This window comes from Mastigoproctus giganteus, chromosome 13, assembly GCF_048544385.1.
Source record: "Mastigoproctus giganteus isolate SK-2022 chromosome 13, ASM4854438v1, whole genome shotgun sequence".
In the NCBI taxonomy this organism is placed as follows: domain Eukaryota; kingdom Metazoa; phylum Arthropoda; class Arachnida; order Uropygi; family Thelyphonidae; genus Mastigoproctus; species Mastigoproctus giganteus.
In genome coordinates, this window is record NC_143587.1 from 32003501 (window position 1) to 32028143 (window position 24643).

Genomic DNA, 24643 nt, shown 5'->3' on the forward strand with positions numbered 1-24643 from the left:
TGTGCAGTTAAACAATGTCTTTAAGTAAGCCTAATTTAGGAAAGAAGCATAAGGATAAAACGCTTTCTCTTCACGATAAACTATCGGTGATAGAAAAACTTGAAAAGGGAGTTTCAGTGTCCAGCATCTGTCTTGAGTACAGCATCTCAAAACAAACTGTCAGACATTAAAAAGAAAAAAAGTGACATTCATAATTTTGTTCTCAAGTTATACGTGCAGAAAGAAAAAAGTAAAGTTAAACAAATGCAGATGCCTACTGATAAAACACTAGATGATGCTGTGTACAAATGTTTTTCTCAACTTCGTTCGTCTGTTTTGGCTGTGCGAGGAATCGAAATTCAAGCAGCAGTGGAGAGACTGGCTAAACAGTTAGGAATTGAACAATTTAAAGTGAGCTCAGGTTGGCTTTTTCAATTTAGAAGACGGCATAACATTTCAAACAAGAAAATGTATGGGGAAATTCTTAGTGATGATTTTGAAGCTGTTGAGCCTTTCAGGAAACAACTGAATGATTTTATTCAAAAGGAGGGTTATCAATTGAACCAGGTGTATAACTTTGTTACACACTAGACATTACAAAGCATATTTCATATAATCCGGACTTTCATTAAAACGGACATCTCTCAGCCCCTATTAGTCCGGTTTAATGAGAGTTTACTGTATTAGTGAAATACAAGGGGACAGGAATTTTTCTTCTATCTTCCTCCTCTTCTGGTCGCCTACTTGTTCCCCCACACACACACACACTTTTGAAATACTACAATGGAACATGCCTAGGTCATATAAATATGGCTGCTGGCACGTGTTTGCTTGTCCTGTGAAGATGGTATGAGCGAAAAGCCCTCATCGAGCTGCAGAGTAGTCATCTCCCTTTATACCTATAGTATTAGTCATGCATTGGTCAAATCATTCTTTTGTCCTGTCACAAGGTTCTTCTGTCAAAGATTTTGTAACATACTTTAGGCAAGTTTCCCAAATACAAATTCCATTTATTTTAATTAATTAATTTCATTCTATAATTGAATTATGTGCAGTTTTACACTGTACCTTGAAGTAGCTTTATGGGTTTCCTTTCCTGAAGAACTGAAGAAAACTTGAAAATCTCAGGTAAGAGAATTCCTGGCTTAAAAAATTTCTATATTTAAAATATTTCTATATTTAAAAAAAATTCTGCTTGAGATCTTAGATTGGGTTAAAAATTTAATTTAAAATGAGATCACAGAACCTACACAACAACAGAAAATCATAATGAGTTAGCATTTGTCCGATTTTACGGATATTAGCAGGTCTCGATTACACAAGTTGTCTTGTCCATCTTGTCGTACTCATGCTATGCTAATGTGTAATTTTAAGTAAGGAAATGCTATACCAATGTGACTTCAGTTTATTGAATTTTCTGGAAAAATTATATAATTACTACATAGTTCTCTTAATTACTAAACTTTTTCAGGTTATATTTCAGGGTCACTGTAGGACCCAATATTAAATTAAATTGATGAACTGAGAGGGGCTAGAAACCTTTAGGTACTATTAACAACAGTTCAGCAAAATGAACTGCAGAAGCTAATTTAACTTCAATTGTTTAAAGTGACATAATCAAGCACTAAACAAAAACCTGAATAAGGCAAGGGGGGAACTGCACAGAGTAAATTAACAATAGAGAGATGAAGGATCAAATAGCTATCCTACATATAACTCACCACCCTAAGTTTGTTTTTTGTTTGTACAACATTCATCTTGCTGAACTCATATAGATTCTTACTTAAAAAGTTTTAACCCCTATTCCTGGAAAACAAAAAAAGTAATTAAGAGTATTGAATAGAGAGCCTTATAACTTATTTATCAAACTATCAAACCAAAGTTATTTATTATATTGAAATAGGGGTTCCTCAACTTGTCACTAATTAAGTACCAATAAATTTGTAATTGTATCTTCTTCCTTTTGTTTTAGGCATCTAGTGAGCTGGCTCAATTAAAAGTTGATGAAGATAAAGTAACTCAGGGTAAGAAATAGTTTAATAATTGTTAGTTTTTTTTTTTTTTTTTGTTTGATAACAAGGCCAGATGAAATAAACTCACCATTTCTATTCAAATGTTTAAGTTTATCCACTTTACAATGCCAGTGTTCTATAAAAATTAAAATGCAGGGCCATTCTTTATATATAAAGTTCACAGCCAAATAATACTTGGCACATCTCATAAATAATTTCCACAAGGCTGAGCAGACCTCATCTATTATTTTACTGTGACCAGATAAATAGCATAATTTCGGAGGTGTAATAATTTGTAAGAATTCTTATGATTATGCAGATTTATCAGTTGTACCAGTTTGTTATAGAGCATACACATGATAAAACTCTCTCTTGATTATAACATATTAACATGTTATAACACACATTCTTCCTTTGCCCAATGGAGTGCCTTGTAGCTTCCCCTGAAGAGATGAGCATTGATGACCGAATTTTTTTCATTACCATCCCAAGTATTTTCCATTTATTTAGGCTGACTATTTTATTCTCTAAATTCATATCAGATTGTTGATAGCTTTAGATCAGTAAAGGAAACATGCCATCTCACTGGCTTTCTGGAGTTTTTCACTTCTGAAAATTTTTAGTCGTTTTGTGTACTTCACTTGTGATAACTTTATGCTTGAAACGAGACCTATCTCTTTACTGACAATTTGGAGCTTTCCTGTAATTACTATACTTTCTCAATTAGGGGACTTTATTTCCTTAAAAATTATGATTGGTGTTAAATGTTTAATCAACATTATTGACATACTGTCTTGATTTTCAAGTTTATTTCTCATTTGACAACAGCAAGAAAATCACATTTATGTTAACATGTTACTTAGCAACTTGGAAATTACCAGTCAGTGGAAAAGGATATACACCGAGTGGACAGAAATCATGGGATACCCACCTAGTAACAGGTAGGCCCACCACAGATAAGGGCAGTCAGATGGCGAGGCATTGAGAACACTAGTTCACGAAAGTGTTCCACAGGTATTTCCATCTGTGCTTTTTTTTTTTTTTTTTTATGTGAATCCCAAACACGAGAGGTATTAGAACCTATAGTACTCGGTACTGTGCTTGGGTTTGAGGTTAAGAAGACGAAAGAAGATATTTGTTGACATTGGACTTGAACTTCTGTAGATTGTAATTTTCAGGAAATACGTATGAAGGAAGGTTGTTCCAGAAAACGGCAGTTGAATGAATAAATGAGGAAGATGAAAAGTTGGTTCTGTGGGTTTTAAGTTGGACAGTAAATGGATGTTGGCTAGTGGCGGCACATGTTCGGACTGTTTTGAAAGAGAGAGCGGGAATTATAGAAGCCAATTCAGAAGAACAGTGCCCATGGAAGTATCTGTAGAAGAGGCATGCAACAGAAACAGTGCATCTATGAGAAAGCGAGTGGAGAGACTCTGTTAGAGATGAATCATTAATTAATCTAACTGCCCTCTTCTGAATGGAATCAAGAAGCCTGAGAGAGGTTTTGGGGGCACCACCCCAGATGTGGGAACAATATTCCATGGCAAGGCGGATTTGTGATTTATACAGAGTGAGCAGCTGCTTGGAAGAAAAGTAACGCCGAGAGCAAAACAGAAAACCAAGTTTTTTAGATGCAGAGGAAGCAATATTTGTAATGTGCTTGTGCCAAGAGAGATTAGAAGCAAGGTAATCCCCAAAAGAGATATATCATTTTACCTAGAAATCGGAGTGTCACTAAAGATAAGCATAGGAGCAGAAGAATCCTTTTTGTGAGATATAAGACAAGACTGAGTTTTAGACGGGTTGAAATCAACTAAGTTGTCTTTGCCCCACTGGAGAATTACCTGAAGATCGGCATTTAAGGAATTGGTAGCAGATTTTCGAGAAGTTGAAGCTGATTGAGCAGGACAAGGTTTCTCAAAATGGAAAGTTGAATGCAATGTGCTATCATCGGCAAAACTATGGCTAGGATTTCCAGTCAATGGAAGAAGGTCATTGATATACAAGAGGAAAAGAGTGGGGGAAAGAACTGAACCTTGGGGGACACCGGCATTAGTGGAGAAGTTAGAAGACAGAGAGCCATCTACCATCACCCTCAGTGAGCGATCAGAGAGAAAACTGGATAACCAATTACTAAAAACAGTTGGCAACCCATAAGATGGAAGCTTGTTTAGAAGACCTTTATGCCAAACACGATCAAAAGCCTTTGAGATGTCAAGAGCAACTACTTGTGTTTCACCGAACCTTTCCATTGAATTAGTCCATAGATGGGTAACATAAGCCAGAATGTCTCCAGTGGGTCGACACTGACGGAATCCATACTGGTGATCGTTGATCAGACTGAAGGTTTCTAGGTAGTTTAAGAGTTGGCGGTTAATTGATTTCTCCATTACTTTAGAAAGAGTAGAACTAATTGCAATGGGACGATAATTGGATGGGAGGGATTTGTCACCCTTTTTAGGAACTGGCTGGATATGAGCAAATTTCCAAGCAGAAGGAAAAACACCTTTGGAATAAGAAAGTGAAAAAAGGCCGCAAAGAATAGGAGTAAGTTCAGGAGCACAGGTTTTGAGAACAACTGGAGAAATACCATCAGGACCTGGAGCTTTCTTAGCATCAAGATTCATCAAAATCCTTCTGATAGCCTTTTGACGGAAGACCACAGGAGGCATTGAATGGAGCGTGTTGGGAATGGTGGGAGGTGTTTTACCAAGATCATTAATACATGAGCTGGAAGAAAAATGGGATGCTAGCAGGTCAGCTTTATCCTTGGCTGAAGTGGCAACAGAACCATCTGGTTTGGACAGAGGTGGGAGCAAAGATGGGCAGAAGTTGCGGCCAATAGCTTTGGCAAGAGACCAGAATGCTCGGCTACCATTAGGGCAAGAAGCAAGTTTTCTACTCTTAGCCTGTTCAAACTCTAGTTTGGGCTGATTAATAACTGCTTTACAATTGTTGTGAGCTTTGGTGTAGGCAGAAAATGAAACTGAAGAATTAGAAACAAGCCAATTACAATATGCAACATTGTTCTCTTGGACAGCCTTAGCACATTTATTGGAAAACCAAGGTTTAGATAAAGGACGAGATTTTAAAGTGGAGTGTGGGATAAAGGATTCCATTCCTGCAAGAATAATTTCACTGACACGATCTGAGCAAATGTCGACATCAGAAGTTTTGAAACAGTAATCCGACCAAGGAAAAGAAGAAAAGAAGTCTCGCAGGTCATCCCATTTTGCATTCTTGTAATGCCAAATAATACGTGGTTGGGAATAGCCATGAGATAAAGGCTTCTTTGGAGAAGAGACAATCACCAAGTTGTGATCTGAAGTGCCTAAAGGACCTCTCACTTCGACCGTGTACTTAGAAGGGTTGTTTGTGAGAAAAAGATCAAGCGTATTGGCTGTATGATTAGGATTGTCCGGTATTCTTGTAGGTAAATGAACACTGTGCTAGGTCATTAGTAATTGCAAAAGCCCAGCATCTCGACCTGCTGGGTCAGTGTGACTAGAAAACGGAAGCCAGCTGGAGTTGTGAACATTAAAATCACCAAGGAAAATTACTTCACTGTTAGGAAAGTTGGACTGGAGAAAGTCAAGTTGCAAAGAGAGGAAGTCAAAGAGCTCCAAGTGATTAGTGGCGTTGGGAGAACGGTAGAGACAACAGATGAATTTGACACAATGAGGTAGAGAGATTTTAAGCCAGAGAAGATCAAAGAGAGGAGATTCCAAATTGCCAAGTCTCTGACAGGGAATATCGGAACGGACATATGCACAAGTACCACCTTTGAGGCGAAAGGAATCATACAGCAAATAATTTGGGCAACTGAGAGGAGCAGCTGATGAATCAACCGATAACTGAGATTCTGTCAGAAAAAGTACATGGGGTTTGGCAGACTGCAAGTGGAAATGGACATCGTTGAGATTAGAATTGAGACCACGTATATTTGTGAAATGAATTAGGAAGTCCTTGGGAGGTTTAGATCTTTTCGCAGATAAGCTTGCTCTATTAGTTTGACAATTCATGGTGTATTCAATAGTAAGAAAAAGTAGGTGGGACATGCTGTATGAAGTAATGAAATTTTTGGATATGGCTTACATGTGGTAAGAATATACCCAGATCCTTGACATAACGTGGCCTCGACAATGCTCCCCGCATACACACTACTCGGACTCCCTCCAGTTACTATCTGGCAGAGTAGATGTAGCAAGATTATACACTAGCTGATCCGGAAGCTTCTTAGAAAGTTACCCATAGGTTCAGTCCGGTGTACTAACTAGCGGCCGGCCTGCGAACACCGTTTTAGAGCTGTACCCTCGAAATGTAAGGAATATTGTATCTCGCCACGACGTTCATCATAACCTCAAAAGTCATCAATCATACTGCATGATGGAAGAGATAGGGAAGGGTTGACCGGAACTTAGCTCTAGAGACTAAACATGGGTTCCACCACTTCAAGCCTCCAGTAAGCAAAGTGGTGGTATTTCACCGGTTGATGAGAGTCATTTACCACCTAGTACTGCCTGGTAATATAGAGGGGCGGCGTTCCTCCATGTGGTGTGGGTGCCACATCTCGACCCCTGCTTACGTTGGTTCACACCTGGGTGGTCACCCACCATGTACTTGTGCATGGAGGTTATACCCAGGATTACTAACAGTCCCACCATCGTGAAGGTGCAAGCAGAGGATTTGGCTGTCACAGACCGTCCGGACTTCGCCGAAATTGGGTCCACTTGACTTGAGTGTCACTCGAATATCAGTTCCATCAGCGTTTTAGACTCCCAGGTAGCAAGTACAGCTTGTCTGGCATATCTGAGAGAATTTCTGTGACAACCTCAAGGACAGTAGTGCTTGCTGCACTACTGTTCCTAATTCCATCGCATTCCTGGATGGAGGATCTAAAGCTTGAACAGACCTTTCCACAGCATCCCAAAGATGCTCCACACGGTTCATGTCTGGTGAACGGGAGGCCATCACCATGGCTCTGTGTGGAGGTGCATTGTCCATTGCTCTGTGGGCGCACAATGACCACTATAGTCTGTAAGGATGGACACGTAACCTGGACCGTTCAGAGATGTGTCTAGATGTACCAGAGGTCCCAATGTGAGCCAGTTGAACATGCCCCAGACCATTAAGGCAGAAACACACTATTATCACGTCACGGGATTCTCGTCATGTCGCTGTTTGGTGTAAACTGTGAAGTCGGTCGGAGAAGAAGCATCACTGTAACGTAGGGTGACCAGATTAAAAGTTTGATTTTGGAGTATTCATTCCTCGTTTAGGGATACTCACATTATATCTTAAGAAAACTGAACAATCTTAATAACAACCATTTTATTTCTATATTTTGCTGATTTTTACAAGTTCATGGAATGCAAAATTAGTCAAATTTTAATAAAATTAACCGAATTATAGCCCGTGCTTTAATTCGTTTAATTCGGAAAATTTTATTGCAAGAGTTATAAACACTAAAGGAAACTTTTTATAAATATTAACATCAAATGTTTTACATAATTGTTTACAATACACATTCAATAAACCTGATTTATTTTATCAAAAAGAAAATAATTACCTAGCCATACTTTTCATTTGAGCGAATTTCCTTTAACAGTCTTTAATTTTTTAGTGCATTTGCGTAAAATTCTTTGCATGACATATTGTGATTGGTTTTCAGCAACAGTTCTTCTTCAACATTCTTATTTCTATCCTTTTTCCACACGTTAAACAATGAGCTAAATACTCCCTCACTGAGTCAAAGCAAAAACAAAATTAATATTTTTTTCTGCATTATGTACTTCGTACGCATTTAAAATTTTTATCCAAACATCTGTGGTATTTTTGAGGTCTTTTGTTGCAATATTTTTATGGAATGAGATTTCAACAGAACATTCTTCATATAGCAAATCAGTATTGATATTGGGAATTTTAAATAAAAAAAAAAGTTTGTTGCCTAAGCCTTAAACCATTATAACGAAATAAAAAAAAAAAGTCAAGTAGAATGTAAAAGGTTACAAAGCAAGCATAATATAAATATTCTGTAACCCTCTGTAAATAGGATAGAATGTTGTTTTTTGAGTCTTTAAGGGTGCATTTCAACAACAACTTTATCGTCAGTTAATTCTTTCTTCCTAAATAATAATCTCAACAGGTTGTTTTAGGATTTCTGCTTTTTTAAAATTCCCCATTTAAAATGTTAAAAAAGGGGGTATCTTGGAATTTTTTTTATGATTCCAAAAGGGGTATGTCTGGCAACCTGTAACATTGTATATGTGTTTTCCTCTTCAGATTTTGAAGAAGATTTAGAAAATGCATGCGCTTTTCCTATAGCCGTGAAAACAAAAGAGAGTAAGCAATGGATACATGACATAAACTGGAAGAGAACAGAAAGGGGCGAATTCCATCATTTACTGCAGGACTTAGAAGAAGATGAAAATCGTTTCAAGATGTACTTACGAATGAATAAAGAAGAATTTAATTTCCTACATAATCCAATTAAGGATGACATTCAAGGGCAAAATACGCAATTTCGAAATTCAATCAGTGCTAAGGAAAAATTAGTTGTATGTTTAAGGAAAGTTGAAATACTGCCCAAGTTTAATTTTGAATAAGGATTTATTCTGTCAAAATACGAAACAAAAATTTTTAATGAAATTTAATTACAACAAAAAACTACTTCTCAACCCTAAAAATTGAATTTGTCAGAAATTGTTATGAGTTGTGCAAATTGAAATAATCGACTTGTTCGTCCTCTCAATTTGTTAATTGTAATTCTGTTGGTCTATTTTCCTCCTTTGGCCATTTTTGAGCGTCCATGTGACTGGACATTTGCGGTAAGTATGCTGAGTAGCTGGTCGAAGTGGAGGGTGCTTCGGAATAGGCACAGGAGCATCATCCTTGATGTTGTTGTTATTTGTTTTCAGATATTCTTACTTGTGTGCTCAAAACAGATTATTTACTTCTAATTTAATTTTCTATTAGCATTTCCTCCATTTTCCTCTTGTCATGCCTAACGAAATTTCTGTTTCAACAGAAAAATCTGAGCTCCTGACAATGTCATTCGGCCTTGAAGCCCGACGTGTTATCTTGTGAATACAGCCAATGACACCAGTGCTCTCTGAGCAATAAACTAATTGGTAACTATAGCCCCCCCCCCCCTCATTTTACATTAGATATGTATACAAGTAAAGTCTCATGAGGTGATAGTAGCGTGTTTCCACCCTTACTGACCGTCCACCTGCCTGAACAGTTCCTTGTTAACATGACAGGTGCATAGCTTTGTGCGGTTTTTGCCAGATGCGCACCCTCCCATCCCCTCAAAATAACTGGAAATGGGACTCATCAGACCAGGAAACACGTTTCCAAGCATCCAAGTTCCAGTGCCAATGTTCTTTCACCCATTTGAGCCATAGAGTCCTGTGTTGTGGTGTTAGCAATGGGCATCTGGTGGGTTGGCAGCTCCCATAACCTATTGTGGCTAATGATTGCCCGATGGTCTTGGTGGAAACGTTTTTGGCACCTCCCTCATTGAAGTTGGCAGTGATTTGTGCCACTGTCACTCCGGTTGGCTCAAACAATGCAAGACATGTTGATGGCCAGGCCACATTCATCCATCACCTTTCTCCATCCACAGCACTTGGGGGGATACAAGGACTAATAGATTAACAGTAGCCACTGGCAGAGGTGAAAGTGATTCTTGCACTGCTTCTATTGGAATGAGCAGCAGCCTGGAAAACAAGATGCAGGGTATTTCAGAGCCTGCTGGGAGTCATTGCGGTACAAGTAAACACATGGGTTGTGTTAGGGTAGCTAAGAATAGGAACAGGTGCATGTATACTTGCATGTACACCAATGCTAGGAGTTTGGTAAATAAATTTGATGAATTTGAGGTATTGCTCAGAACATCAAAGGCAGATATTGTTGGGATATCAGAGACGTGGTGTCACACAGATATAAGGAATGCAGAACTGGAATTTGGAGAGTACAATGTGTACAGGAAGGATAGACAAGATTGGAAGGGAGATGGGGTTATACTATTAGTTAAGAAACATAAAATCCAAGGAAGTGAAGCCAGTCGACACCGCTGAACAGTGCAGTGTCGAGTCAGTTTAGTGTGACATAAGCATTGAGAGATCAAAATTGAGAGTAGGAGTGTGTTATAGGCCTAATGACTCTGATGAGTATAATAAGAAACTGTACAGGGAAATAGAGTGGGCCAGTAAATCAGAGAGTCTTATAATGGGGGATTTTGATTTCCCAGATATTGACTGGAATTTGTGGGTTGGTCGCTCACACACTAGCAAGGCTTTTGTGGAGTTATTGGATGATTGTTTTCTACATCAGCATGTTCGGGAGGCAAATAGAGGGAGTAATACTCTTGATCTGATTATCAGTAGTGATTCTTCGTGCATTAAAAATCTGCAGATAAAGGAACTACTAGGTGGCAGTGATCAGTGTGCTGAAGTGGGATTTACTCAAAGAGGTAACTACCATCAGGGGTAAAGGGAAGGGTTTTTGCTTTCGTAAAGGTGACTACGGTGGTCTGAGATAGCATTTAAATTCTATACGGTGGGACCAAATGATGATGATGTTACGAATAGCAAATTCAAAATGGCAAGCATTCGAAGAATTTATCTTGGAAGCTACTAGGCTTTACATACCAACTAAGAAATATTGTTCAAGGTTTAGGCCTAAATGGATGTCAGATGAACTAATGAGCCATATGGCAGAGAAGAAAAATGCATGGGATACATATAAATTAATGGGTGACATGGAAGCCTATGATAGATATAATCTGGTCTGTAATCACAAAGGAGATTAGGCAGGCAAAGGCAGATTATGAGAAATCCTTGGCAAAGGATGCAAAGAAAAACAACAATGAGTTCTTTACCTATGTAAACTCTAGAAGGAAAGGGATGAATCAGATTGGTCCACTGGATATTGATGGTTCAACTGTTGATGATCCTTCTCAGGTGGCTAACGAACAAAATGAATGTTTTGCATCTACATTCACCCATAAGGATTTATTCAGGGAGGGGAATGCCAGAGGTTAGTTAAACTCTGGCAGTGAGCTGGATGATTTTGTAATAACTGAAAGGAAAGCGGAGGAGAAATTGTTGAAGATAAATATAAAAAAGGCACCCGGGGTGGACGAGATCTATCAAGTTATATTAAAGGAGGCAGCAAAGGAAGTAAGCAAACCTTTAACCATAATTATGAGAGCTTCTTTGGACTCAAGGGATGTACCCATGGTCTGGAAATGTACAAATGTGACTCCAATTCACAAAGCAGGATCAAAGGGCAACACAAGTAATTAAACACCTGTTAGTTCAACTTCTGTTCCAGTAAAATTAATGGAGGCACTGGTAAAAGAAGCACTGCAGGATCATCTAGACAAGACTTCAGTTATAGCTCGGACACAGCATGGTTTTGTTAAGGAACGTCTTGCCTGACCGATTTGCTTGGATACTATGATGTGGTCACAAAGGAACTGGATGCAGGGAATAACTTTGATATCATATATTTGGAGCTTAGAAAGGCTTTTGATACTATTACACATGGAAGACTGCTGCACAAATTGTAGCAGTGTGGCATTGGAGGCAAATTGCTGCTATGGATAAAGGGATGGTTGAGTGGGAGAAAACAGAGTGGTAATCAATGAACACTGCTCATTGTTGACTGATGTTATTAATGGAGTCCCTTAGGTTCAGTATTGGGTCCATTGTTGTTTTCTATATTTATAAATGATATTGATGATGGTATATCAAGCTTGCAGATGATACGAAGGTTGGCAGGGTTGTTAAGTACACTAATGACAGTACGCTACTGCAATAGGATCTAGAAAAGTTAAGCAGATGGGCTGAAAGGTGGCAAATGAAGTTTAACATTGATAAATGTAAAGTTCTACATATGGGAAGCAGTAACCCCAGAGTGACGTATCAACTGTGTGGTACTACACTGACAGTGATAGAGAACGAAAAGGACCAGGGGGGTAATTGTGCAGGCAAATATGAAGTTTTCTGAGCAGTGCAGACAGTCTGCAAGAGTAGCTCATAGTGTCTTGTCAATGATATACAGGAATTTTTCTAGCAGGGATAAGGCGGTGATTATCCCCTTGTATAAGGCAATGGTCAGGCCACACCTTGAGTACTGTATACAGGTCTGGAGGCCTCATTTTAAGAAGGATGAGAGCTGTTGGAACGAGTACAGAGAAGGGCAACAAGATTAGTGAATGGAACAAAGGGTTGTTCTTACGAAGAAAGGCTGAAATTTTGCAAATTACAGTGTTTGGAGACTATGCACCTGCGAGGTGATATGATTGAGGTGTATAAAGTGTTGAATGGTTTGAGCATGCTCAATGCTGATTGAATTCTTCCTCTTGCTCAGAATAATCACCTCAGAAGGCAAAAATTCAAATTGAAGAAAGACAGATGTAGGATAGATGTGCGGAAATTTGCCTTTAGCCAGCGGGTGGTTGGTTGGTAGAACAGACTTCCATCCTTTGTTGTGGAAGTTGATAGCCTAAATAAATTTAAGGCTGAGCTGGACAGGTACTTGGAACGAACGGAGGGGTGAAATGGGAGCATTTCCTTTTTTTTTTTTTTTCTTTCTTTTTTTTTTGTTTTTGGCTGATGCTGCATAAGCTTGCTTTCTTGCATCATATGCCTCTACTAATGCTAATGCAATATCCAAGATGAGATGTTATTCCGGAAATGGCGTATTCCGAATACACTCTTGATACTGTTGAACGGGGATAGTACAATTTCTGTATCGCCTCTGCGATAAGAGTGACCCATGCATCAGGCACCCCTATCATCCCTCTTTCAGAGTTGGTTAACTCGTGACGTTTATCCATACTGGCATCGAATTACCGTCTACATGAATGCAGTATACCTATATACCTGCCAAGCGGTGGGTTTTTTTTTTTCTCTCAACTTTTAATAGTGTAGTATGAATGAAAAAAATGCAACTAATTTGTCATTATTGAACTACAGCAATATGTAATAGACTGGAGAGCAAAACAGAAGAATTAAGAATTTTTCACTGCAATTTATCCAAAAGAACAGATCACTGTGCCGTATTCATTTTTTTTCTCTTAAGTTTTTCTCTGACATCATGCTTCCAGAAAGTAGCATTTTGTACAGGACTATCTCAATGCTTACATAACATTCTTTCATTAATACCTATCTTGTTGCAGCTGTCATTACAAGGTACCTTTATGCTTACATAGCATTAAGCCATCTTGTAATGACAGTTTCTTTATTCCATATGCTTGAAATAAAAAAAATACGATAGCATCGAATAAGAAAATATAAGGGAAAAATAACAAAACTACATGACCACTGATAATATTTATGGATCTGTTACAAAAATAAATTTACTCTGAAAAGGTAAATTAGGTTTTATTTCAGTGTGACTTTTATTCATTTATTATGTATTTTTTTATAGGTGAACATTGTAAACAAAATTCCTCAACAATAAATGCTTGAACGTATGATTAACTATCACCTACTAAAAGAATTTCACACTAGAATGTAAGAAAAATTACTCAGAAAAATATTTTTCTTTAATTTTCTTAAAATATATGAGATAAAATATGCAGGAAACTTGTATCAAGATTCAATTCGTTTTATTTAGGTAATTGTTAAATGTTGTTACTCTGTTCATAAAACAATTTTTATTCAAAAATTCCTTAACTATTCATATTAATTGACCTTCTGTAGAGGTTCTGAAGAAATTACATCTGAGACAGCAGATTAATTATATATCAACATAGTAAGTAGTACTAAATAGTCATGAGTGGAGATCCAAAAAATAATCAGAATATATTCACAGTTAAGTAAATTCACCTGAATCTGTTGGAATTACATCCTGTTTTTCATTCTCATTAGGCTGATAGTTTAAAAAACAAACGTAAAAGTGGGAATTTCCCTCGCAGGATAACCTGGAATAACACATTAAAAATAGGCCTTAGCAACAATGAATCTGATGGATCCGAAGTTCATTCTCAAACATGAATGGGATAACACCACCATGAATGTGGAGTTGACTCTATGCCTTGCAAGACTGCTGCTATTGTCATTGCCAAAAGTGCAATTATATACCTGCCATAGCTCTGAAGCTTTATAGCTCTAAACTTATACAAATTGAAACCATGTGCATCATTTGTCATCTCTCATGTCATGGAAAATTATCACAAATGAGTTATCGGCCCTTACACTGCATTTGCCTAGTTACCCTTAATTAAGGGATGGTTATTCCTGAAACAGTCTGTTTGTGCAATAGCATTCCTAGAGTAGCAATATCCAAGGTGTGATCAAAAAGTTCATTGACACTGTGTCTTGAAATTTCAGTGTTGTAGCAAGTTGAGACTTATTGCAACATGTTCAGTGACTTTGTATGGTAACACATGAATTACCTGTTTATATTTTAAAATGAGAAAATTTGCATCAGTTTTGTTTCACTTTAATGAAATGTCAAAAACAGCTTTCAGAGAAGATGCTGTGTTGTTCAAAGACTTGTCCATCAAAGATGATTTTTGCTCTGGCTGCCCTTCATCTTAAAAAAAAAAATGATTCAGTTTCTGTTTATGATCTGATCAGCAGTGATTGACATTTAACTACCTACAAAGTTGCTAGTAAAATTGCTATTCCTTATGAGACGTGCCTCCGTAGCCAGGTGGGCTGGAGCAGCAGTGCATAGCACACACTTCTTGATTAGACTGGGGTTCGAGCCCGTGACCACCAAATACGGAGGATGCGGAAAGGTCAGGAAATGACCACTGCATATCCCCGGAGCAATATGGCCTTTGTTGCTAATGCTCCTAAAAAAAAACCAAAAAAATAAAAAATAAATAAAAAAATAACCTTATGAGACATATCAATCAATTTTAATACAAGATTTGGGAATGCAATACGTTTCAGCCAAGTTTTTCCTCACAGCTCTCCCCCCCCCCCAAAAAAAAACAAGACAACCTTGATTAAATGTGAATACCATGCTTATTATATTTTTTTAAACTCACATGGGCATTGTTCATTATGAATTTGTCCTATGTGGTGAAACAGTTCTCCAGTAATTGTACAATGCTGTTTGGAGAAAATTATCCAAAAAGTACACTCCTTGGGATTGGTGTGACAGTGCCTCTGTATCTGACAATGCCTCTGTATGTTCAGTGCTTTCCATTTAAGAATTTTTTTGCAAAGTGCTCCATTGATAATCCCATCTGCCATACTTACCAGCCTAAAAGTCACAGATTTACAACAACTTGAAGAGATTACTCAGGACACAACATAGGAACTGATTACAATTTCATAGGGAACCTATTGCAGTTATTTCCAGACAAAGCATTGGAATCAGTGTATACAATATCAGAGAGGCTTCTTCAAAGTAGATCTATCTGAATAGCCAGTAAGCTTTGTTATTTCCCAAATATTAGTTTGGTATCTGAATTGTTTGCTTCTCTTTATGGGAAAGTGTTATTCAAAGAGTTTTCAGTAACAATGAATCTGATTCATTAAGAAAATGAGGCATTTTTGTTGTAACTTGCTTCGCAGTATGAGATAGCTAATGTTTTTATGTACAAACTATGCTTCACAGTATGAGATAGCTAATGTTTTTATGTACAAACTATTATGTCTAACCCCTAGTTTATGGCTATAATGGAATATTGCAGTAATGACTTGTAAAAAAATTTTTTATCTTTCAAACGTTCAAGGATTCTATTCATTTAATGGCTACCTGTCATTATGTTTGGTACCTTGGATGCCAGTCTTCTCATGACTGTTATTAATCAAGCTGGGTTTTTTTTCGCTTGTAGGGCTCTTGTCATCTTGTAGATATATTTTATCTTCATTGTGACTTTTATGTAATTTTTGAAAATATTAACAAGATAATTTTAATTAACTCATCTAATTATTCATCATATGTGTAATAAGGTTTGTTTTTATTGATTTCAGTTATGTGTATGGGATACACAGCTGCTGAGGCAAGAGTAGCTCTCAGATTTTGCTATGGAGATGTTGAAAGGGCAGTACAGTACATTATCGGGAAAAGAGAAGTAAATCTTAAATTTTACTAATAAACAGAAAGCAGTATTTTTAAATTATCTTTATTAAATTCTTAATCTTTGTTTTTAAATCATAGATAGAAATCCAGCCATTCAGGAAACTGCAGCAAATTTAGTACAATTAAAAAGTACTTGGTATAATTTATGGAAGTGGCATTATTCCAATTTTTGATCATTGGAAAGTCAGTATTTTATAAAATATAATATTAATAAATTTGCTTACTGAAATAAATGTTTAATTTAAAAGTTTATTTGAATATAATAATTTTTGATAACTTTCATGTACAATTTATTTGAAGCCACATACAAATTATATTGTTGAGAATGGTGTTATCAGTCTTGTTGATAGTAAACAAGATTTTAAAGGAAATGAAATTATTCTATATACAGTAGATAAAAACCTATATATGTTTGTTTGACAAACGTAAAAGGCACAGAAATAGAAATTCCTATTATTCATTGTTCTGCTATTTTTTTTTTGTTTTTTTGGAAACATTACATTAACATTTTCTGTTTATCATTTGTTTCAGTAATTGCTCTCTTTTAAAAAATATGTATTGGTATTACAGTTTGATAATACTTTTATGCTGTAGTATTCATTTCTTTATTGACTAGTCCTGTTATTTGTTGTATTTTAACCACCAGTTGAATGGAATCATCTGAATGGCACCACCGCCACCACCACTTATCAGTAATTTTAGTTCTTAAAAAAAAATGGAATATACATATCATATGGCTGTGTACCCAGAGTAGCTTGCTTTATTAAGTTTTGCAAATTACAGTGTCTGGAGACTAGCCACCAGCGAGGTGATCTGATAGAGGTGTATAAAGCCTTGAATGGTTTGAGCATGCTCAATGCTGATGGGATTCTTCCTCTTGCTCAGAATAATCACCTGAGAGGGCATAAATTCAAATTGAGGAAAGACAGATGTAGGATAGACGTGCGGAAATTTGCCTTTAGCCAGCGGGTGGTTGGTTGGTGGAACAGACTTCCATCCCTTGTCGTGGAAGTTGATAGCCTAAATAAGTTTAAGGCTCAGCTGGACAGGTATTTCGAACGAACAGAGGGGTGAAGTGGAAGTGGTTATTTTTTATTTATTTTATTTTTTTTTTTTTTTGGCTGATGCTGCATAAGCTTGCTTTCTTGCAACAAATGCCTCTACTAATGCTATTGTGTAAATCTCTCTCTCTCTCTCTCATCAGTTTTTCCTAATTACAATTACCATTATTCAAACTATATATCATATAAACTTGGATAGTGAGCAGTTTCTTAATGTGATTCCAGAAATTAATTCGTTAAATTTGTGTGCATTTATTTCTTGGTTGTGTTTTTGGCAGTTTAGCATGTCTTTCACCTTAGAAAAGTTTCCTGGGAATCATATTCTAAGCTTTAAATTAGAGGGATTTTTTTTTTTATTTTTAAATTGCTCACTTTAAAAGTTTATATGATGTTGTTTAGCTATCAGTAGCTGTCAGTTGTAATTAGAAGCAAATGTTGAGAGATACATCACAGTGGAGTTTGATTGGCATTAAGAAATATGCTGCTTTTGGAAACTGTGGCAAAGTTCCTTATGCAGTGGCAGTTGTATTAATACAGTCCTCAAGGTTGTGTTAATACAATTGCCACTTCTAAAGCCAAATTGATTTTTTCAACTTGGCTTTAGAAGGTTATGCTCAGGAAAATTTCCTGAAGTGAAAGATATGCTTTATAATTACTGTAGTGGCAGCATTGATTCACTGTGCTATCAGAACAGTGCATAATTTTCCTGCAGTTGTTTGTAATAAAGCATACATGGCCTGTATGCTTTATTACCAGCAGATTTATGCAGTATTAGGTTTAAAAATCTAGCCAGGCTGAAGTTCCAATGCTATCTGATTTATGAGTTCTGATGTATTTGGAAAACATGGATTTATTTTCCAAATACAATAGAAGCTGTATTTGGACTTTTAGCATTAGTAGAAGCATATGATGCAAGAAAGCAAGCTTATATGGCATCAGCCAAAAAAAAAAAAAATCCCATTTCACCCATACATTTGCTCTAAACGTTTGTCTCCAGTTCTTCCTTGAATTTATTTAAGCTGTGAACTTCCACAATGACAGATGAAAGTTTGTTCCAGCAATCCAACTACCCGCTGGCTAAAGGCAAATTTCTGCACATCTATTTTACAACTGTCCTTCCTCAATTTGAATTTATGTCCCCTCAGGTTTGTAATCTGAGTAAGAGAAAGAATCCCATCAGCATCGAGCTTGCTCAAACCATTCAAGGCCTTATACACCTCAATCAGATCAACTCGCAGGCGCCTAGTCTCGAGATGCTGCAATTTGCAGAACTTGCACCTTTTTTGGTAAGAGCACCCCCTTTATTCCCCTCACCAATCTTGTTGCCCTTCTCTGTACTCGTTCTAGCAACTCCACATCCTTCCTAAAATGAGACCTCCAGACCTGTACGCAGTACTCAATTGACCATTGCCTTACACAAGGAGATAATCACCTCCTTTTCCCTACTAGCAATATTCTTGTATATAATTGACAAAACCCCATGAGCTGTCCTGGCAGCATGTCTGCACTGCTCAGAAAACTTCATATCTGACTTCACAATTATCCCCAGGTCTTTTTCATTCTCTACCACCCTGAGTGTAATCCCACACAGTTGGTATGTTTCTCTGGGATTACTGCTACCCATATGCAGTACTTTTTGTCAATGTTAAACTTCAGTTTCCACTTAAAACTAAAGAACTGATTATGGTTTGAACATATAATTATATTATCAAAAAATAAAACATCAGTAATTTAAATAAGTAATTAACAACTTTGTTGTCATTGGTGATATTTGTCAAATATTACAGTTCAAGTAATTGGAACAATTTTATTCAGAATCCCTTTCTACTGATTTGTAGTAGTAGTAGTGGTGGCATGTGATGCAAGAAAGCAAGTGTATGAGCTTATGCAGCATCAGCCAAAAAAAATTTACAAAACAATTCTCTCTAAATGTTTGTCCAGTTCTTCCTTAAAGTCCAGTTCCTATTTAACCTATCAACTTATACCAAATACAGATGGAAGTTTGTTGTTGTTCAGCAATTAACCACCTGCTGGCTAAAGGCAAATTTCCGCACATCTATTCTACATCTGTCTTTCCTTAATTTGAATTTATACCCCCTTACATTCGTAATCTGAACAAGTGGAAGAATCCCATCAGAATTCAGCGTGCTCAACCCATTCAAGCCCTTATACACCTCAATCAGATCACCTCGCACGTGCCTAGTCTCCAGCTGCCTCAATTTGCAGAACTTAAGCCTCTCTTGTTAAGAGGACCCCTTCATTCCCCTCACCAATCTTGTTGCCTTTCTCTGTACATGCTCGAGCAAATCTACATCCTTCCTAAAATTAGGCCTCCAGACCTGTATGCAGTACTGAAGGCGTGGCCTGACCATTGCCTTATACAGAGGGACAATCACCTCCTTTTCCCTGCTAGCAAAATTCCTATATATCATTGACAAAACCCCATGACCTGCCCTGGCAGGCGCCTCCGTAGCCAGGTGGGAAGGAGCAGCAGTGCGTAGCACATGCTTCTTGATTAGACCGGGGTTCGAACCCGTCACTACCAAATACGGACGATGTGGAAAGGTCAAGGAATGACCACCTCATATCCCGGAGTAATATGGCCTTAGTTGCTAATGCTCTTAAAAAAAAAAACCAAAAAACCAAAAAACCTGCCCTGGCAGCCCGTCTGCATTGCTCAGAAAATTTCATATCTGACTGCACAATTACTCCCAGGTCTTTTTCATTTTCTACCACCTTAAGTGTAGTACCACACAGTTGGTACGTTTCTCTGGGGTTACTTCTACCCATTTGCAGTACTTTGCATTTGTCAAGGTTAAACTTCAGTTGCCACTTCTCAGCCCATCTGCCCAAATTTTCTAGATCCTGTTGCAGTAGCACACCACCATTATTGTCATTAACAACCCAGCTAACCTTTGTATCATCTGCAAACTTCAACACTAAGCCTGATATACCTTCATCAATATCATTGATAAATATACAAAAACAACAGTGGACCCAACACCACACCCTGTGGGACTCCACTAATAACGTTAGTCCACAAAGAGCAGCACCCATTGATTACCACCCTCTGTCTTATCCCACTCAACCATCCTTTTATCCATTGTAGCAATTTACCCTTAATACCATTCTGCTCCAATTTGTACAGTAGTCTTCCATGTGCAAAAGCTTTCCTGAAATCCAAGTATATGATATCAAAATTATTTTTTGCATCCAGTTCCTTTTGTAACCACATCATCAGTCCAATCCTTTAAATTTATTCAAATTACCTACTTTACACAAAAATCTGTCCTGTATACGGTTGACAGAACCCCACGAGTTTCATCTAGCCACCTAGCTCTTCAGACAACTTCATGTCAGACTTTGCAATTAACTCTATATTCTATTTGTGGAAAGGAGACAAAAGCATGTAAAGATGTAAGAAAATTCACAACTACAGTACTTTGAACCCTGCTGAAAATGGGGCTGTGTAGCTGCAGGCCGCTCCGAGAGCTTATGCTAACCACAGTTCACCGGCGACAGCACCTACATGGGCATGCAAGCATCGAAACTGGACCTTGAGTGATTGGAAGAAGGTTGTCTGGTCCGATGAGTCACATTTCCTGTTGCACCATGTGGACGGCTGAGTACATGTGCGTTGTTTACCTGGGGAAGTGATGTCGCCTGGATACACCGTGGGATGAAAACAAGCTGGTGGCGGCAGTGTCATGCTTTGGGTGATGTTCTGCTGGGCTACCCTGGGTCCAGTCATCCATGTGCCTGGCACTCTGGTGTCTACCACCTACCACCTACCTAAAACCAGGTACTCCCTTTCATGGCAACAATCTTCTCTGGTAGTGCACCATGCTACACTGCCTGGATTGTTCGAGGCTGGTTTGCAGAACATGAGGAAGACTTGCAGGTATTGCCCTGGCCTGGCCTCCAAATTCCTAGATGCCAGTCCCATCGAACATCTGTGGTTTGTGTTGGAACAGCAACTCCGATCTGCGGTGTCTCAACCATGGACCTTACAGGAGTTAAAGGATCTGCTGGTTACATGTTGGTACCAGATACCACAAGACATTTAGAAATCTTATAGCGTCCATGCCTCTCCGGGTACAAGATGTTTTGGTTGCACGTGGAGGACCAATATCATATTAGGTAGGTGGTCATAATGTTTTGGCTCATCGGTGTATTTAGCAAATATATATTTTAGTCAAAGTTGACTACTTTTATTACGGAAACATTTTATCTGTTGACCAGTGTTAATACATATAATAACTGAACATGCCTGCCCAAAAAAAATGGGGCAGACAGTGATGAGGGAAATACGATAACATAAAGTTATTATACCCAATTCTAATGGATCCAGGTGCACCATCACCTCAGGAACAATTCAGGAGTAGGTTTCAGGATTATCTAAATAACTAATTCAACAATCTTTTATTAATTCAAAAGTGAGGGAGGACATTTTCTGACATAATTATGTCTTAAATTGAATTTTTCTCAGTATTTGGCTCCTCATTCACCTAGTCTTAAGTCTCCAAGTGTTTATTGGTCATTGGCATTTATGAAATAATTTAGGAGGAGGAGAACCATTAAGAATTATTTGGAGGATTATTTAACAGCTTGTAATGAAGTGCATACAGCAGAGCGAAAGGTCATATGTATATTAAGTTTTTTATTATTATTATTTTGCATTTTACATAATTCCATTCTAGGTGTTCTGAATTTCCTCCCCCCCCCCCCCCCCAGAATAACTATAACAGTTTGCTCTGTATGTGTCTCAATCTTATTGAAGATGCCATCTAAAAATTTAGGCCACTCTTATTATATAGATTTGAATGATTTTTCCAGTACCTTTCCATAATGATTCTTTCGTGCTCATCTTTTATCTTCTCACTGTATAACCAAATATATTTTGCTGTTTTTCTCTGCTATCACTAGACAAGCAAAGAGCCTTTAATTCTGGCTGGTTCAAAAACTGTTTGAACTAGAAAGTGGTTTGAATCAACATTAAAAAAATTAATTTATAAAACCTGAAAATAACTGTTTTTATTTCCTGAAAGAATGTTTCCTCTTTCGAAAATTCCATATTTTCATCATTTGAATGGCATTAACATATATCAGTCTGTCTTCATAAAAATAGACTATAAATATATTACTTTTAAGTATGCATCCATAATAATGCTACCCAATTAACTGATTAGGTATTTGGTTTAATTAACTTTACTAAAATTAAAAAAAAATAAAATAATGATGAAAACATGGTATCAATGCAATCGGTTATCTAAGAATTTAGTGTAAAATCTTGCTATTTTACAACACTCACATTGTATATTGACACTTCAGGTTATAAAAGGTGAAGATGGATGTTGTAAAATACCAAATGGCAAGGTTTCTTTACCAAATTCTTAGATATTTAATGTAATTAATCAAATAGTATGAATCAGAGCTGTAATACTCAATATGTTCTACGTTGATAATAATATTAGTAAATTAATAAGAGGAGTTTACCTCAATATAGTACGTGGAACACTTCCGTATGATACCCTCCAGAAATTAAAACGGAAAAAACGAAAAAATCGACAACTTACCGGTACATTAAAGTAAAATATAAATAATTAAATAATTAAAGTAAAATATAAATAATTAAATAATCAATTTAACACAATTCAAAATCAATTCAAAACAATTAAAATTCAAATTAACGCAATTAAAAGAATCTAACGAAAATATTCAAAACGATTTTCCTTCCTGAAGCTGACAATGCTTTTCGACCGACTGTCGTGATCACGGGAATGAAAATTACCGAATCAGGCTAAACCTGCAACTTAAATAGTGATTATATGTCTTCGCGCATGCGCGTAAAGGTCCACGCATCGGAGATCAAATATGGCCGCCGAACATTAACAGAATTCTCGTGTAATTTAATTTCAACGGTTTCTGCAATTAATAGTCGCGTATAATTACGTTGAACGTTAAGTATTTTGGCCTCATTAAATAAAAAAGTATGTTTTTCGTTAATGGCATGAAAGGCTAATTCTGACGCTGCTGAACGAGAAGCACGAACTGAGGCTTCGTGTTGATTTACACGAATGTTAAGAGAAAACCGCGTCGAACCCTGGTAAGACGAGTCGCAATCACCGCAAGAAATGTTGTATACTAGATCATTAATTTGTGTTGCGAACGCGGAAAGAACCGAGCGATTGTTCAGTATAGTGTGTAACTTCCGTATAGGCCTAGCTATAATTTTAAATTCGTTATCTTTAAAGAATCTGTTAAGTTGTTTGTGCCACTGTTCAACATATGGGACAGAAATAAAGTATTTTTTGATATTACTATTGTTGATTGGTGTAGTATTTTTTATCCTATCCTTAGCTTGTACCCTAATTCGATTTATTGTGTTAATGGGATAACCCCTGTTCAAGAATCTGCTAGTTAATATTTGTATTTCTGAGTCCAAAGCAGAATCCGTCGTTGAATATTTATAGGCATTTAGAAATTGATTAAAGATAATCGATCTTTTGTAGGTGAACGGGTGGTAGCTATTATAATGAAGAAGCATACCGGTGTTTGTGGGTTTTCGATAGATGCTAAATTGTATTTTGTTCGAGTCACGGGTAAGCGTGAAATTTAGAAAGTTTAATGACTTAGTATCCGTATCTTCCTTTTCCAATGTAAATTTGAGTCTAGAATGAATATTATTAAACGAATGTAAAATGTCTTGGATAGTACTACTATCAGTAATAACTAGAACATCGTCTAAATACCTCCCATAGTATGTGATACGGGGACGAAAAGGTGTCAAATGTATCTGCTCAATCGTTGAGAGATAGATCTCTGACATTAAGCCACTCAGGCTCAAACCCATTGGTAATCCAAAAATTTGTTTGTACACCTTGTCTCGAAAGGTGATGTAGTTAGCCTCAGCTAATAGTTTAATTAAGTGAAAAATTTCCTTAATGGGCAGCTTCGTATAATTAATCGGTGTCGAGTTTTTATTTAACATATCCCAAATAATATCTAATGTGTATTCAACGTTTACATTCGTATATAATGAGGTAACATCTAAATTAAATAAATAAATAAAAACTCGACACCGATTAATTATACGAAGCTGCCCATTAAGGAAATTTTTCACTTAATTAAACTATTAGCTGAGGCTAACTACATCACCTTTCGAGACAAGGTGTACAAACAAATTTTTGGATTAACAATGGGTTTGAGCCTGAGTGGCTTAATGTCAGAGATCTATCTCTCAACGATTGAGCAGATACATTTGACACCTTTTCGTCCCCGTATCACATACTATGGGAGGTATTTAGACGATGTTCTAGTTATTACTGATAGTAGTACTATCCAAGACATTTTACATTCGTTTAATAATATTCATTCTAGACTCAAATTTACATTGGAAAAGGAAGATACGGATACTAAGTCATTAAACTTTCTAAATTTCACGCTTACCCGTGACTCGAACAAAATACAATTTAGCATCTATCGAAAACCCACAAACACCGGTATGCTTCTTCATTATAATAGCTACCACCC

General features: G+C 37.1%; 1 protein-coding gene across 1 annotated transcript in view; it reads left to right on the top strand.

Annotated features, from left to right (window-relative positions):
• The window catches only part of LOC150075924 (NEDD8 ultimate buster 1-like), a 106839-nt gene that overhangs the window by 58746 nt on the left and 23450 nt on the right, over window positions 1–24643 (top strand). Inside the window, exons 11-12 of the mRNA XM_090387201.1 lie at window positions 1952–2003; window positions 15941–16041. Of these exons, the coding sequence (XP_090243327.1) occupies window positions 1952–2003; window positions 15941–16041 (153 nt within the window). The remainder of the gene's footprint in view (window positions 1–1951; window positions 2004–15940; window positions 16042–24643) is intronic.